The 18534-nt window shown below is 41.1% G+C and overlaps 1 protein-coding gene across 12 annotated transcripts in view; it reads left to right on the forward strand.

Annotated features, from left to right (window-relative positions):
* The window catches only part of LOC144212460 (RNA-binding protein Musashi homolog 2), a 159716-nt gene that overhangs the window by 128616 nt on the left and 12566 nt on the right, over positions 1-18534 (forward strand). For 6 of the 12 annotated variants that reach the window (XM_077740339.1, XM_077740338.1, XM_077740349.1 and 3 more), the window contains one exon: positions 12154-12273. In XM_077740339.1, the coding sequence (XP_077596465.1) occupies positions 12154-12273 (120 nt within the window). The remainder of the gene's footprint in view (positions 1-12153; positions 12274-18534) is intronic. The other 6 variants (XM_077740342.1, XM_077740341.1, XM_077740348.1 and 3 more) reach the window with 1 other exon arrangement.

Consider the following 18534-nt stretch of genomic DNA (forward strand, 5'->3'; position numbering starts at 1 on the left):
CGTTGGGATCACACAGCTGATTCGCTGAGAGCTCGCCAGGCCCTTTCAAACCCAAAGTATCGCCAGGGATGTCCGAGGAAAGTGGATTGAAGCGACAACGTGCTGCTTTTTTAGAGCTAGCTGTACAGTCCAATGCACTTAAGCAGAGCGTTACATAAGAACCACTGCAAGGTCGGGACATCTTTGTTCTCCTTATCTGTCTTAACCTATTAAATCCCTCCTAATAAAGCACCCCTCTGGTTAGCTTAAAGGGTTATGAACCAAAACCACATCCTCTTCACAGTGTCGGCGTTGGCACAATCAAAACGAATTTGTCCCTCCCTATCTGTTCCGTAATACACTTTGCACTTCTCGGTGGTCTGTAGGAAGTATAGCCCCCCCTCTACCCATCCTTTCATCTTGAACAGCTGTTGGAAAGTAAGCGAGAGTACACCTAATATTGATTATTGCGTCGAAGCAGATGCGTCGTCGCCGTGTTCTACGGCACGGGGAAAAAAATTCTTTCTTACCTAAGTGCGTGGGAAGGAGTACAAAGGCGAGGTCCAAAGTGCAGCTCCACTTCAATAAAGAGCCTAGTTTGTCCTCTTTGATGCTGCCTTGCAACTGGGCTACAAAGAAGCCATGCTCTTGTCACTTACAAGTCCCGGAACAGACAGCAGCGCTCTACACTTGTGCTTACCAGACAAAAAAAATCGCACTCTGGCTGTGCACGGCTGTACAAAGTGAAGATTGGTTACTGAGCTTTGGAACTAGATGGTGGTTGTGGTAGTGGAGTGGTTTGTTTCCCGTCTTGTTCACCTTAAATGAGAATAGCCAGAGTAAATTAAGGTACATGAAGTTGTTTGGTTTGTGGTGGACACTGGCCTAATTGCTATTGTTTTGTTTTTCTGTAGTTGGTTGGTTTATTTCTTTATTTGTACTCTACAGCGCTCTGAAATGCCAAATGTAATATATTGCTCATTGAGTAAATAATCTGGGTAGGTTGAAAATGTTATGTATGTTTGGTTTAGGATGTAAACAGCAGTTTAGAGATGTAAATAGTTTAAAATCATTTTCTTGGTAATAACAATCTAGGATATTAATACTGTTGTATTAAGTAAATATTTGCCTTACGTTGACAGACACTAAAAGTCATAACTTTTGATATGATTGAATCATAGTATAATGTTAAACTGATCTGCCATCCCAACATTTTACGTCTCTTGAGGATTGACCGTCACTTAAACCGTCTCAGGTCAAGCCTCTCCTCTCAGCCACATGTTGAAGGGTGCTTGAGCCATGCGTTGGAACCCTCCAAGCTGTCGAAAACATGCGCTGTACTTGACCCTGGCCTCCGATTTGACCTTGCATAGAATCCAGTTTTTCTTCTCGAGTTCCACAAGTGTTGGTCGTGTGTAAAACAAACACACACACCGGATTGTTCAGGGCAGAGATTCGGCATGCGATGGAATCTCCATCCAAGCTTGTCAAGGTTTGCGGTTAATAAGATAATGTAGCCCCCAAAAATGCCTATAAGCGCATTTTCATGCATTTTCAAAGTGGCAAGTAGTTCCCCTGTAGCGTAGTTTTGTACTTCCGATGAACCCTTTGTTGGAATTTCCCTGTATATATTGAACGCATCTAGTTTTTTTTGTTGTTTTTGTACTCCGTTTTTCCACAGCTAGCGATATTTCATTTCTGGTACAATTACTGACATAAAGCCAAGCTGTGTCTCCCACCCACCTCTTTAAATGACCTTTTCTATTTCCAATCAGAGACTTTAAAGTCTTGATAGAAATGGATCAGTCTGCCAAAATGCTTTTATTTACAACAAAAGGCATTTTACTTTGCCGTAAAAGCCCAGAAAACGGACAAACTGAGACTGGAACAGGTCAGTTAGCTCATTTTCTGCTATTAATAGTGATAGATGAACCAGATACCCTCTAAAAATAAATGACTTTTACATTTATTAATGCGCACTACCCTTGGCATTTTATCACTAAAACCCCAAAAAGTAAGGAACAAATCGACAATCTTCTTTTCGAAGTGTTTGCCTGTTATTTCATTATCTGATTGACTGCCATTGATGGCGTTTTGACTAGAAAAATTGTGTTATTCATTGTTTTTCGGCGAATAAGTTAGTGCTTGTACTACACTATTAAGCAAAATGAACGTGTAGTATTTGAGTGAACTGCATCTTAAAATTGCTGGTATGGTTTTTCTGATTGTCTTGACTTTAAAGTCATTACTCGCCAAGTAGTTTGTACCTTTCCATTTTTGAAGCCAACACTATAACTGTAACCGACATAGATGTGTTATATGGCTGCAATATCGGGCGATTAAAGCTGTGGGCTGGTAAAAATAAAGTCGTTTTATTGTGCTTGAATAGTAGCCAAGCAGATGGGTGAGTAAGAAAATAACAAGTGTGTGTCAAAAGCCATTACACAGATACCCGAATGACTCTCGGTAGTCGGCAGACGCCAGCCAAGGGGAAAGGAAACATGCACTTTTGTTCCACTTCAATCCTGCAGATGGTTCCAATGTGCATTTTAACGGGTCTTTCAACGGCCACATCCAGCAAGCTAATCGACACCTGACTGGGCCACAGTGCTGCTCGTAATCACATTTTGGGAATGAAGTATATGTTGATGTGAAATGGAAGCCTTGCTTGAAGGCGTATTTGCTTTTGTTGTTGGGATTTTCTTTGTTTCGTTCAGCTGTCCATCCCAGTCTCTTCTCCTCCGGTAGAGAGAGAGAGATAAAAACGGTAAACAAGAGTAGTATGTGGCATGTGTATATTTAGCGTGATTGGACGTTTGGTCGCCGGTCTTTTTGTCGAGAGTTTACTGTTGAAACCAGCTCTCAAAATTATATTCATGAGAGAGAGTTTAATATCTAAGTACTGGTTAATATCCAAGTACTGTTTGATATCTAAGTACTGTTTAATATCTAAGTACTGTTTGATTTCTAAGTACTGTTTGATTTCTAAGTACTGTTTAATGTCTAAGTACTGTTTAATATCCAAGTACTGTTTAACATCTAGGTACTGTTTAATATCTATGTACTGTGTAATATCTAAGTACTGTTTAATATCTAAGTACTGTTGAAACCAGCTCTCAAAACTATATTCATGAGAGAGAGTTTAATATCTAAGTGCTGTTTAATATATAAGTACTGTTTAATATATAAGTACTGTTTAATATATAAGTACTGTTTAATACCTAAGTACTGTTTAATATTTAAGTACTGTTGAAAAAAGCTCTCAAAAGTAAACTCTCTGTTAACATTTGACAGGCGACCAAAAGACCAGCGACCAAACATCCGGCGACCAAACGTCTGAGCACCATATATTTAGTGGCGGTATTGTGTGGCAGAAACATCTATTTTGTTAGCTCTCATTAGATTGAGAAGGTTTTATTTGTTCTTTTAAGACTTGATTTATCCTTAGCGTGCCCTCCCGTTGGACTCCGTGCGTAGAATCCAAAGCGGGCGTAAAGCGGACAAACACAGACCAAGGTTAATTTCAATGATCGACAAGCACTCGGGCTATCTTAATCAAGTTCTGCTCCCTCCGATTACGACTTGAATGCGAGAAAGATAACCCGCTGAAGGTGTTTACACCAGATTTGCAATAATATACACATTGGATTAGCCTGCCTCTAATTGAATTATGAGATGGCGGCGTGGAAATGTGCTTTCTCTTCCCCGGCTGTCCGTATCGGAGTTTTGGCGTGTTTGGCGGGCGCTGGGGGTGCCGTACACTCGTCGGAAAGGTGAAAGCGGAGCATCTGTGCGGCAGTTCATATGAAAGCCACCTGGCTCTGCTCGCCTCTGTGATTTATGTCTTTGATAACGGCAAAGCCGACCGAGATGCTTTCAAGCACGACAACAAAGTCTCGCGTGGAGAGATGACGACAATGGAATACTTGTCGGTCTGAAGATGAAAAGATGTCTTGCTCTGTGGTTGAGCTTTTTTTTTATTCCCGAGAAAGTAATTGTTCTTTTGTTTTGTTAATGTGTCCGTGTTTGTTTCTCTCTCCGACTGATCGGGGGGTTGAAATAGGAGGCGATGTGAAGTGGTGTCATGCTTTCCCCTCTGTGACAGTCTACCCTCCTCCTCCTCTTCCTCTTCCTCCTCCTCTTCCTCTTCCTCCCTCCGACGCCTGTGCTGTGACTTATCAACAGAATTATTTCCGCCGCCTTCTCCCTCTTACTGTCATATGCTGACGGCAAATAGATGAAGCTTCTGGCTGAAATACGCTACAGTAATACGCTGTATTTATTCAGAATCAAAATACTACTGACAAAAAAACACCCCACTGTCACAATCGGGCCTGAGATTCATTTGATAGCTACATTCCCGGCTAGAGATGTGCTTTTAAAAGTGGGATACGAGTATTAGCGGTGTTGTGTGAGCTCCCTCTAGTTGTACACAAAAGTATGACTCAATTCCATGCTTATACTATCTTCCTTTTGATTTATTAAATGCATTTTATAGAGCAGAAATTCCTGTATTTTGATATGTCGTCTGTAGGCATACTGTGAAGTAGTAAACTGATAAAAATGTCCAGATAATAAAGCACCCCCGAAGCATCGAAGAAAAGATCCTGTCAATAATACTCCAATCATATTGTAGCGAGAGAGACACGTGTGCAAATATTGACTTATGGTTGCTTGATATCTCTCATAATTACAGGTTTGACAAGTCAGAACCATTTTTTTGGAGTCATAATTTTTAAGTGTTGCAGAGTGATATGAAAAAAATAGTAATCCCTGCAGCTTTAATCAAATAAAGCACATTTACCAAGTACATCTTAGTTCAACTTGAACTAATTGACATTTATTTCTTCTCACTGGAGGTTTTCTAGTACTTCTTGACCTCTTTTCCCCCTAAAATATGATGATAACTAATTTTTGCAACATATTTGCATGTCTCGCACCATCTTTTTGACATCAAAAGTGTCAAGTATTTGTTAAAATTCCATTCTTATCTCATCTAGTCTATAATTAAAGACACCCAATGACTTTCCAGCCTGTATTTCCTATCTCAGCTGAGCATTTATTTCAGTGTAGATGACCTTTCTCTATGTTGTCATACCGTGAAACACATGCGTGTATTTAATGGTGCATTAGACTGTGGTCTAATGGTGCTGGTGCTATTTTTATCCATCGCCTTGGAGAATTCCAGCAGAGTGAATTGGACACTGTCGCTCTGGCCTTATTTCTCTCTAAATTTCTCATTGTGTGCCATTTCCTCTCTTTGTCTTCCTTTGCTACTGATATGGCTGTTGCCCTCCCCTCCATCCCTCCATCCCTCCTCCATCCCTCCTTGCCTCCCCTCCTTCGTTCATCTGTTCTCCTCATGTCTACTCCTCACAGTTCATCTGTCTCACTCCATCTTTGGACTGGCACGCTTGAAAGACTTGTTTCGTTAAACACTAGCCTCGAATCTCAAACTCTATTCCTTGTTCACTGTAATTTAGCGGATTTATATACTTATGTTTGGCTTTTTGTCATCGATTGTCCTCCCCAATCGATGTTTGTCACATAGGCCTTCTTGTATATATGATATTCTTGACAGTAAACCTTAATAAAGATCTTTTTTAAAGCGATATTTAGCAGCTCGAGCTTAAAAAGAAGAGATGAGCACGGGACTTATTTTGGGAATTTTGTTCCCGTTGTAGACACGTCACCGTTTTTCACACCTGGGGTGTCATCTCCGCTTATTTCACATTAATATCTATTCACTTGGGAGTGAACAGGTACATTGTGAACATGTTAAAAAGTCTTCACCAAGAGAACAGGTCAAATCCAAATGTGGTTCGGCACCCCAGGCGCACGTGATTTAGTTCAAATGGAAAATATAGTCATAGCAAGTCATCTAAACTAATTGAATTTGAGTTTGATTTATTTAGCAAGGGATAGGATATATTAATGAACATATTTATATTCATGTTAATTAACCTGTATATGTAAATATGGAAGATTATAGCTGAGGGCTATTTTCCATTTTTAGGCCTTTGTCTAAGTTGAAGATAAACGATGACACATATTAGACATGTTTTCGACAGTCTTTTGGAAGGGAACTACACAGTCACCTCTAGAGCCAGCCATGGTTTGAATGTTGGATTTTTTGGTACAAAATCTTGCCATAGAGGGGGAGCTTAGTGTTGGAAAATGTTCTAAGATAAGGTGGCATACATTATAAAAATATGATTCTGTTTTGAGTTGCATAAACAAGAGCGTAGAGACGTGTTTACCGTGTTTGTAATTTGCAGTGTGGTAAAACTACAAGTATTTTCTTATATAAGTTGAATAAGCTTCACATATAGTTATTTTAGGACTAATATTCCGATATGTATTTGTTGTTCGGCTTAGCTTTTTACCTTCTATATTTTTTCGTGCACTTTGAGTCAGCCACTGCTCCAAAATAGGTTCGACTAATTCAGCCTTCTTGCAAGAACCGGCCAATTACACAACAAAAGATGCTAGGTGAAGGCGCTATGCGATGCGCCAGGTCATATCTTTAACCTTTTGTTCTGCATGGCTTCCAACTTTTCCCGAAAAAAAAGCCAGCGTTATACGGGTGGTGCTTAACAAGCAACCCCAGCCCCCGAGCGAGCCAGCCAGCGTCAATTCAAGCCGGATATATGAGCCTTTAGACAGCAAGCTCGTAGTGGTTCACTGCACTCCCAAGACATTGCTAAATGTGGCAGAAGCTCGGAGACGGCGCTCATAAACGTCCGCCCTCCCCTTGGCCAAAACTTGGAACTCTTCCTGGGTGTCCCGTTGTCTATGTGCCTGACCGGACGTTTGGTCGCCAGTCTTTTGGCTGCCGGTCAAATGTACTTAGATTTTAAACAGTACTTAGATATTAAACTCTCTCTCAAAAATGAAACTGGAGCCTGCACTCAATATCTCCTGTAAGTCACTAAGAAATGTGAAGAAAGTGTAGTACAGTATATCCATAGTATTCCCTCCTTACCTGTTAAAAGCCTTAAGCCCAAGTGAAAATTCATTTGGCAAAGCAGTTAAAGGTCATTCCCAGCAGTGTGCTGAAAGAGCACAATGTTCTGCACACTCAGTGCGCATACAGCTTTTGGATTTGTAACATTGGCAGGGGCATTACGGCCAAGACGTTTCGCTTCTGGGCATGTTGCGTCTTTTTTTTGCAAACGTACACATTTGCCAGGCCGTTCGTAGAAACGGTGATCAAATGGTTTCTGGTGTCAAGACTAGCCGGATGTTTTGCCGGCTTCCTACGCACTTTGCGTAGAATGCTTTGTTTTAAAAAGCCTTTTTTTGGGTGGCTTAAAAAGTGTAAAATATGTCATTGCTGACAAATAGCTCAGTGTCAGCATTTCACGTCATCTTTGGGAGATGAAAAGTAGAAGTAGAGAACAACAAATCTTTACAACGGGTGACAAAACCGGGTCACGTATCGTAGTCGCTCTCTGTTAGCAAACAGGATTACAGCAAAAGCAAAAACATCTAGCAGTAATAAAATATCAAAACACTACTATAATATTTGTTAATTATAGATTCAATCCCTGGCAATTCTCCTAGAACAGGGGTACAGAACCTATGGCTCAGGAGCCACATGTGGCCTATTCCACCCTATCCTATGAGCTTTATTTTAATTGGCCTTGTCCTCCTTGTCCTCCTTGTTCTCACTCCCTTCTGCATCAATAAGCTTCTCCTTTGTCCTCTGTCAACACGCTGAGTGATGTTCATGTAACGTGGACTGTTGTGAGTGTGTGTGTGTGTATGTTGTTCATAAGAAAGTCAAGAGAGGGTTTGACACGGCCTCTCCATCACTGTCTTTTTCACACAATAAAAATGAGTTGTTCTTCAATAAAGCTTTTAGTGTAGCACCCCAAACACTCTTGCGCCTAGTCACACTCGTGATGTCACCAATAATAAAACACAATTACGTTTAGCTACCCATTTATCGGCTTACATGATGCCCTCCTGTTTGGGTGATGATTTTAATCGGATTTCGTACTGTTTTTAGAAAGGATGAGAATTATGAAGCGAGTTATAGATATGGGCGGCATTTTATGTGCTATGTTTTGTGGCAGAAAAGAGAAAATGTATTGTTTACCTCGTCATGTGAAGCAGTTGGTGAACAGTGACAGGCGTGACTAATGGTGCTGTGTTCTTGTGCGCTTGCTTTGTATACATACACTTACTATTTAGGGATGAGTGCATTCTAATTAGCTCGTAGTGCTACTTTATGCATATTTACCATTTGTGTGATTCTGATTATTAACAAAATTCCTGATTGCAAAACGCGTCGTTACAGTTCAAACATTATTCTGCTGGCAAACCGGCTCAGACTGCACATGTAATTGGCGAAACTCCTCATTTTGAATCACTCATTGGCCGCCATGGACACTTGTGGGCATCCAATCCATTGTAGGATTTGTATTAGTGCAGATGTGTCAAAGTGGCGGCCCGGGGGCCAAGTCTGGCCCGGGAAAGTAAAATCATGAGTGCCAACTTTCTGTTTTAGGATCAAATTGAAATGAAGAGTATAGATGTATATTAGATGTCCTGATTTTCCCCCTTTTAACTCAATAGTTGTCATTTTTTACCAATTTCAGTGTTTTTAGTTCAAAAATATTTTGTAAAATCTAAAAATACATATAAAAAAAGTTAAAATAAACAGTTTTAGATCTATAAAAAAACTGAATATTCAGGGTATTTAATCCAGTTCTTTTAATCCATTTATAATTTAAGTAAAATCTATACATTATATTTAAAATGGTCCCTTGTATTAGTGGGTAACACTAAAATGCACTTTTTCCTTAGATGTTGTTATTATTTGCACTCAACTTGCCATATTATACATAAGAACTATGTATAAAGACAGAGATAAAAAAATGACTATAGTAATGTATACTATTTACATGACTTCCCCTCTAATCCTAGTTTTAGCAATGTTTATATACATCTGTGCTTGCTTTTCCCCAAGTTTCTTTTGTCAGAGTAGTATATTTCTGTCATTGCCATGATTTCCCGTGCATTTTGTTCATTGGCGTAACACTCCCGACGATTGCTGTATTTGCGCGGTGCGACAGAGGCAAACAGGACCGAGGACAGCTCCCCCGAGCGCGGCCACCAAGGCCCCCAGGCGGGCCCGGCACATCTCATAAACAGATGTGTCCTTGTCCCCAGCCAAGTGCAGCCGCTCAAGTGGCAAAGCGGGGGCCCAATAATGGTGAAGAATTGAAAGCTAAATATTGGCTTTATCTCCTCAGTAATAAAAGGGCCATGAAATTGATTTAATGCCGCGGCGCTTCTCTTGGGTGGCTTCGCACAGCGCCGGCGCAAAAACAATGAGCAGCAGCCATCTATTAATTAACCCACCTAATCCTGCAAAGTTAATCTCTCACCACAACTTTGCTCGCAACTAACTTCCAAGACACTGGGTCCGTCGAGGGTGCCGTGAACGCGGCGGGCGGAGGGGGAAAGTGACAAATATTTGCCGGGATGCCATGTTTGTGGAAAAGAGAATGGACGACCTAGTTGGAGGTCTTTCGATAGTGTTCTTTTTCTGTCTTTTTAGGATTCTTTTATGCCTTTACTCACTGTGTAAATTGCATTTCCATGTTTTTATTGGCCATCTTGGTGGAGGAATCTGGCAACCCATTGACTGAAATGTCAATGACCTTTTTTTATGGTTTTCTAATGAAAAACTTTTTTTTTAGGGTCTCATCTGACCCCGCTCTATCACCCCCTCTTCCTTTTCATCCTTCTTTCTTCTTGGAAAAGCCCTCATAGACCGTTTCAGAAATATTTCACCTTCCGCCCGTCTCCTCACCTCAGCAGTTTTTCCCCAAAAACCCTCCAACGTCCGAGACACGTCATGCCTTAGAAATCAAGTCCAATTGAGCGTATTTGAAGCTCATTTCTTTGCGAGACGCCAGCATATCCCGTGGAGATAATTTTCGGAGGCTGATTAGGCGTCGACAGCGCGCAGCCCAGAGTGAGGAATCTCATCACGGCGGCTAATGACGTTCTCGCCATTCCGCCGTTTGAAAGAAGAGAGCCGGCGGGCCCTGGGCACGCAAACGTACGGACCCACCCACCCACCCACCCACCAACCGACCGGCTTCTGTCACACACCTCTTGCCACTCTCTTCATTAAGTCCCAACATTGTAATTACAATTCGCTGATACTGCTTTGGATTAATTACAGTCTGATTAGTAGGCTGATATTTGTTGGGAATAATTAGAATGGCATTCATACTCGCACCCTATTGATGTCTTTACTTCATTACAGCATTCTAAGCATTCTGACAATAGGCTGCTTTTCAAACTTAATGTCCATTTTCAACGGGAGATGTAGCCATTGTAGGATTTATATTAGTGGACATGTGTCAAAGTGGCGGCCCGGGGGCCAAATCTGGGCCGGCGCATCATTTTTTGTGGCCCGGGAAAGTAAATCATGAGTGCCAACTTTCTGTTTTAGGATCAAATTCAAATGAAGAGTATAGATGTATAGTAAATGCCCTAATTTTCCCTGTTTTAAATCAATAATTGACATTTTTAATCAATTTTTCTGTGTTTTAATGCTTTAATTATTGTCATTAAAGGGACTGATATAGGATTGTTCATATATAAAGACAAAGAAAAACAAAACAGTATAAATATCAACTCTAAAACCAACAAATTAGATGTCTATCAACATTAATGTGACCAACCTAAAATATATAATATGTTAACCCAAAAAACTTTTTTTTTAGCAACAAATGAGTTAAAAACCAAATCGCAAAGTACTTCTAATGACGAATCTCAAAATACAAGAGGCATCCAAACTCCTCCAAAACTACATTTTTAAAAAAAAGCCCATAGTTTTGCCTGTCAATTATGGCGTTTGATTCAAAGTACTAATTGGGTGGAAAACGGCACGCCATAACAACACAAAAACCAGGCCGTACCCAGAGGTAAAGCTTTGTTTCCCGCAACTCAGAGGTGCTTGTAATCTTTCATACACGCTTGTGACATAAACAGCCCCAAGAGCAACAATATTTTATTCATCTAATCAAGCACGTGCAATTTGGAAAGCCACCTTGAGCCAGTTTATTCGCAGATTGCTCCTTTTAATAAGAATTGGAAGCCTTTCGCCTTGATGGAGATCGACGACGAGCGAGTAAGACGAGCGAGAGAGACGCTTATCCAACGACAAATCTTAATCAATGCAATTCCCCCGCTGGACATTTCTGTCATTCATTTCTCGTGGACGTCAATGAGGAACATTTGTACTTCATCAAATGTATTTTTTTGTAGCTTTGTCAAAAAAAAAAAAAAAAAAACAGTTTCTTTGCCGGTGGCGATGCATCACAAGGTTTGGTAAAGATTCTAAATTGTGTTGCAGTTAATTATATTGATGTTATTCTTTTCCCTGCGAATACTGAATATAAGACAGTGTTTTTTTGCATTGAAAACGTGTCAGTCGTCTTAAATTCAGGGTCAAGACATTATAACCATTCACAATTGCAATTTTATTGTTTTATTACCGTAGATTGGTTTATTTATATTTTAAAAAACAGAGCTATTCATTTATAATTGTACTGCACTTTAGTTTACATATTTAAATGTCCATATATTAAGATGTGATAGACTGTTTTTGCATGATTTGAATGAGGCTTTTTCACTCAAATATTTTGGTATTATTATGTAGTTATTGTCTGTATGAAAATTGAATTTGGTGTTCAAAAAGTCTTAAAAAATGGGGGTCGTCTTATAATCAGGATCGTCTTATATTCGGGCCAATTCGTTATTGAACCCAGCTATGTTGCTTCCAAGTATATATTGGAAAAATGTACAAGTGTAATGGAGCACGCCAATTTACTTCTGTAAAATATGTGGGTATTTATTTGAGGATAAAAGCTGCTCTATTCACAAGAAGCCATGAATCAATCTGTTGCGTCAACGGCAACAAGTGCGCACACAGGTTAATTGCGCCCACCAGTCTTCCATTTTTCTGCCTGTTATACGTCTAGCATCAATAGATAAAAAGAGAACTTATTTGGAAGTGATTCATTCCGATTAAATCCAATTATATCCTAGCGTTCTTTTGCAATGTGTCTGGAAATCTGCCGACGTCAATCTGTCAACTTTGGCCCATCATTTGACGTGAATTTGTGATTTTGTGTGTGTCTGCAGGCTTTCCAGCGACGGCGTACGGACCGGTGGCGGCGGCGGCGGTCGTAGCGGCGCGTGGCTCAGGTAGGGGGGCCCGTGGAAGAGGCGGCTACTTGGCGTACCCACAGAGCACTGGGCCAGGTAAACGCTCTGTCCATGTTCTGTGTGGCTGCCGCTCTCTCCGACCGACTTCTTCCCGCTCTGCTTTGGCCCATAGACGCAGTCACCCAAGCTCCCATGCGCTCTCTATCACAAGCTTTTGTTAGATATCCAAGGTCCGAAGATAAGACGATTTCTTTAGCCCGATTACGTTACTTCTAGTAGACGTTTAGTTCGAGAATAATGTAGTCGTGGGATGGGGAGGGGAGGCTCGAGGTGACTTTACGGGACCGAGACATAATCGAGAATTAGTTTTTTGAAAAGAAAATGGCGTACTAATGATGTCTTTGACCTCAAAAACAAAAAATTATGACCGAAAGATGCGGAAATTCGTTGAAAAGTTACAGCGTTTGAATATTTTAAAGTAGAAAAATGAAGTTTAAGCTGAGGATTGCGACGAGAAGCTGTAGTTTAAAGTAGAAATGAATACAAGTGTTTTGTGACCTTGAAAGTAATAATACTGAAAGTGACAAGTGTATACTTGGAATTTGCTAATTCCCATCATTTTCCTATTGTTGTCCACTTGTTTCTATATTTTGCGACTTGGCTTGGGTCTCACGTGACGTCATGCATGATGAGCTTTGAGCTTTTGTTTGTTTTTGTGTGTTTGCGCCATGCAAGGTGAACGTGTGTGTATCCCTTTAAGAGCCCCTAAAAATGTATTTAACGTCTTTTAAATTGAACCCCACTCATTGGCAGTATGATCACTATTTGTGGTCATTAACCTGGCCCCGTAATTGATGTAAAAGGTAGATACAGTAACTGAAATAAGGCCATAACGTTGCAGTCAAGACCAGCCATAGCAGGTCCAATGAAAAATCCGCTTTTTGTTTCTGTGAGACTACCATTGTCATCCCTTGGTGTGCTTGGAATCAATAACACGGGTAGCATTTTTATTTTTTTCTGACTGCTAGTGAACTTCAGAAGATTTACTGCGGAAAAATAGTAGATGCAAGTTTGTCTGGATCTGTAAGAGAGTTTCCGTGTGTGTGTGTGTGTGTGTGTGTGTGTGTGTGTGTGTGTGTTAAACACGCCATCGATTGTGTTGTCGGCTTCATTTAGAGCGCTTGCTTTTTCCACCCTTACAAGCGTAGATCATTCAATAGCTGTCAATAGCCGCTCCCCCCAATGAACACGCCGCCGCCTGTAGACTTGCCAGTAGTAGCGCCTCTCTTAATCACACATACTGTACCCTAAGAAGCCCATGGCGGAAAATCACTTTTAATTGTAACTCAAGACGTGGACTCCCACGTGTGATGTCGTTGGGATACGCCCGGCGTGGGCACGCATACAAATCAAAAGGTTATTTTAATACAGGTTACGCTAGGAAATGTTCAGTCCCTCTCGTGTTTTCAAAACAGTGGTGTGCCGTCAGAGCCTTCAATGTCTTCTCTGCAGGCCTAAGAAATATCTGAATCCCAAACTAATGTTAACTATATTTTCTTCATCCATACTTTTTAAGTCATTCCTAATTTTCTGTTATCATTGCATGGCGTTGCATTAAAGAAGCTGCCATGTAGATTTTGCAGTGGTGTCCCGTTAGGGCTTTCAAGGCCTTCTCTGCTGGCCTAAGAAATATCTAATTATAGTATATATAATATTAAGTAAATCCAAATTTACTGTTAGCTTCCTTTCATTGCTTTTCCCCCCTAGTTGCCCTTCTTCCAGATATGTTTTTCATATTGAAGCATTTAACCAATCACATTTCAGCCACTTTGCGGTAAACTTGTGGCTAGTACGCAAATAGTGCAATGTTAGAAACCCGCAATGTTGATTGGTTTGCTCTCTTCGTTCTTGTCGTGGCGCTTGTTTCCAAACGGCTTTATCAATTTCCTCCCAAATTATTTAGCGATCGCCAGGGGCGCCGGAGAGGACACCGAGATCCACTGCATGTCCTGGCCTCAATCAATCTGGGGTCCATTTGTCCCGTGTGTTAATCCGCCCAGCTCAACCCTCGTCGCCAGAAGCCCTCGACGTGTATTTGCCGCGGGGTTTAACGGGAAACAGGCGTGCTAAGACCATCTCGCTTGGGTTTTGGGAAAAGTTACCACGCACAAGGAGAGGGCAAAATGTCCCTTTTTTTTTTGCTACTGCGTGTTGGTTTCCGGCAGCTGTGGGGAGCAGATGCTCAGAGGTTAGGCTCGTATTCCTTTGGGGACATTGCGCTTTTTGCCCTCCAGGGTGTGCATATATAATAGTACTTCTTTTCATAGGAAAAAGCATTCTTGGTGGACTCATGCCATGGTCAGGACAGAAGTGATTGGTTATCTAATTGCTGACTATCCCTACAGTGATGAAGCTTGCTATGTGGAACAGATGTTTTAGTGCAAAGTGAAGTTTTGTTGTTTTATAGGTTGTCTTTGTTGAGGTGGAAATATGCACGATATTTGGCGAAAATTCTGATCATCCGACTAAGTGTAAAGGGAACTTTTGTACTTCGATATGTTGTCTTATTTTTATATTCGTTGAGTTGGAAATAGGCACAATATTTGACAAGAATTCTGATCATGCGGCAGAGTGCTAAGTGAACTTTTGTTCTCTATGTTGTCTTATTCTTTTTTTAGTTGAGTTGGAAATATGGACAATATTTGGCGAAAATTCTGATTATCCCTAACAGTGCAAAGTGAACTTTTGTTCTTCGATATGTTGTCTTTGTTGAGTTGGAAATATGCACAATATTTGGCAAAAATTCTGATCATCCGGCAAAGTGCAAATTGTACTTTTGTACTTCAATATGTTGTCTTATTTTTCTATTGGTTTAGGTGGAAATATGTACAATATTTGACGAAAATTCTGATTCTCCGGCCAAGAAATGCTCTCATCGGCATACTTTGACCGAAATGGATATCCAATGTCATTTTTTGGTGGTCAATGATGAATAATAATAATAATTTCCTAGGAAATTTCTAAAACCGACATTTCTAAGATTTGAGCACATTGTCTTACCTCCAAATCTACATCCATTAAGCCTGTAAGAATAGGAAATTACATATCTAACGAGTTCCTTTTTTCAACTTGAGTAACAACGTTGAAACTATTCTGAGGCAGACGTTAAAGTTGACTTCCTCCTTCCCAAACCGGAGACAACTTCACCGTTCATTACGATCCCTTTAACCGATAATGTGCAGCGACTTTCCGACATTTCCCTCCCCCCGTCCACCAAAATATGAGTCTGAAAGCTCCGTTGAATTTACTCACGAGTGGAACTAACGCTAAGAAAAGAGGAAAGGTATAAAACGGATAGTAACAAAAGACAGGCACGAGTCTAAGTGAGTAAATGCGAAAAGAAATCATGTGTTAAAATTCATTAGCCAAGCTTCTCTGAACACCAAATGACGAGACATTAAATATGTATTATTTATGAAATGCCTGCGCTCTCCGAAAAGGCTGTCTAGTGCTGTTAATTACTCAGCCGTTGGTTCAGAAAAGAGGATTTCAAATGGAAAGTGAAAGCAAGGCCAGGCGGCAAAAAAAGAGCTGTTAGTTTATATCACCACGTTTTTCAATGACATTGCTGGAAAATGGAAAAGCTCATTAAGGGAGCCACACCATACAATGCTGATTTGGGAATGGCCGTGTCTGCTTTATTGGCGTCTTCTGTGGGGCGACGTGCTTTGATGGGTGTTGAGGAATTTGACTGGCGCTGCGAGAAAGACTGATTTTGTCGAAAATGAGCATAAATTTGGCAAAATTTTGGATCATTCTGCAATCTTAGATAATTACGAGCTAAAATTGACAGGCCAAGCAAAGATTGCGTTTAGGCTAACTTTTAGTAGTTAACGATTTGTAGAGCTAACATTTTTCGAGAAGTAAAATAACATTTCAATTTTCTTTCCAGTATATGCCGCTCCTCCAGATCCAAACTGTCTAAAACCTGAGATCGAGAACGCTTCTGTTTTAAAAATGTCTTTGGAACAGCAAACTCATCTCGGTGACCATAAAACAGAACACGATGTCCGACTTCCTTTCAACAAATCTGGCAACCCCTGCAAGAGTTCTTTCTCATCAGAAGCCATTCCTCCAAATCGAAACTATCTAAAACCCAAGATCAAGAACATCCCTGTTTTGAAAATGTCTTTAATGGGCAATGTCCGTCCAATCCTTTTGACCTGGAACTCTAAAGAATGACTGGACGCTGTACATTCACATTGAAAGAAATGATAGAAATGCTAAATGGCACATAGTTGTGATTCGTCATTTGTTGGCAGGGATGATCCTATTTCAGATAATCATTTCCCACTCCAAATAGATTGGTCGTCGAGGAGATAACGTTGTACGGGAGAAAGGTTTAAAGCCTTTCTCGGTTTAGATCTCATTGTGCAAGCCATTTTTTCCCCCGTCCAAATTTAAATAGTCCCCGGGCCAAAAGCATCATAATATTCCTTCAATCAGTAACTTTATGAATACTTGGCAATCAGCACTGATTGCCGAGGTAGCGTACGCCATCAAATCACGAGTGCAGGTTACGGTGGCCGTGTCAAGAAGGCCGTCAATCAGCTCGCCGCCGCCGCAGTCTGCTGCTGCTGCTGATGATGAGAAAGAACCCTGGCAAAAAGTTGCCAGAGTCGTTGAAAAGGAAGTCGCATATCGTGTTCTGTTTTATGGTCGGCGTGATGAGTTTGCTGTTCCAACAAGCGTGGGACAAAAAAGCGCCGCAGTGCTTTCAAGGTTGCTGATTTCTCCTTAAAGGCAGTCACCTGGCAAAGTGGCGAACAGAGCAGGACATTTATCCACCGCCGGCCCCACCGTGTCAGAAACAGATGAGCGCCGGGACCCTCCCCCTCGCCGTCCTGGCCCTTGTCGCCGTCCTGAAAAGATGGCGGAGGGGGGAGGCGAGATAATTATCAGTATAAATGAAGCCCCACCGATGCTTGGCGTGTGCTGGGTCGCCTGATCTAGTCTCCACGGCAACCTCAGCACGCTCATTTGTTTTGGAGATGAGTAATTACATCCAATTAGTGGCCAGTGGGAAAAAAGCAGCCCAAGAAAGGCCCATTGTTCTGGATAGATTGCGTGAATATTAATAACGGGACGGTCCGCGGTTCGCTGATATGATCGCTGATACTTGTGCAGCTGTGGGCGCAATCTGCCCGCTATGGTCCCGCGGAACCCATCAGATAGCCGTTGATGAAAATATATGAGTGGGAGAATGTTTGCGCACCTAGCGCTTTTGTCCGGAGAAACATGGGAAAAAATTTAGGCCTGTTTTTGAGTTGGTTAGTGTTCGAGTCCCACTATTGACGTAATGTTAACAATTGATTGTACATGATTGGAAATAGTGAGGAAGTTGCTGTTTTTTACATCTCTACTTTGCACTTAGATAACCAGTTAAGATAATAGAAGCATCTTTTATATTGTTCTTTGTCTGTTTCTTGAAAGCAGAACCATTTCTGGACTTTTTCCAAAGAAAGAAGGAACTCGACAAGAAGCAAATTGTTTAAGCGATGTAAACACCAATCTGTTGTTATGATTAGGGTTAAAAAAAATATGCAAGTTTCCAGGTTAGTATTATTTTGTATGTGAGTGACTATACATCAAATGTAGGATTCAAATACTTTGCTTTCTTTGGAGTTTTAAAGCTAAAACTTAGTTTTTGATACCCAAAATACCCATTTGCATGATAGGCCATACTGCAGAAAATTTGTTTTTAAAGGAAATTTATGTGGACAAGACATTTGACTATATCTATAAGTTTGTTGAACAGATAGGTTGACCATGTTTCAAGTTAAAAGTCGATTAATAACAGTTTTTCACCGATTTTACAGTAGTGACATTTTCAGCGTCTGTGTGGCTGGGCTTGGAGAGGATGGAGAAAATGTTGCTCATGGTCTAAAATTGTCTGATCGCCTTTAAATATTCATGCCAGTGGCGGGGGGGCTTGGTTCCAGCGGCGAGGAGCGAAGTGAAGCTTCATGCCTATACACGTATGCTCAGAGCACAAGTGTGAGCTTATTGCCATTTTCACGGCCTTCCTTTTGACGTAACAAGGAACAGGACAGGACAGGATTTCTCCAACGGCGTGCGTTTTTGGTTATTGGCGCCCGACGCCCGTCCGGCCTTTTCGATTTCCCGCTTACGGAGATTTACCGCCCGCCGTCGATAATTGGACTCCTGTTATCGGTGATTGGAATCGATGCAAGTTGGATTTGATTCACGCGTTAGCCACCACGAAAAATGTACGAAGGGGAACTCTTGGTAGGCGTTGGTCCTCCTCTCTCGCCACTAACGCGGTTAGCGGTCCGG

Source organism: Stigmatopora nigra, chromosome 19 (assembly GCF_051989575.1).
Source record: "Stigmatopora nigra isolate UIUO_SnigA chromosome 19, RoL_Snig_1.1, whole genome shotgun sequence".
In the NCBI taxonomy this organism is placed as follows: Eukaryota; Metazoa; Chordata; class Actinopteri; order Syngnathiformes; family Syngnathidae; genus Stigmatopora; species Stigmatopora nigra.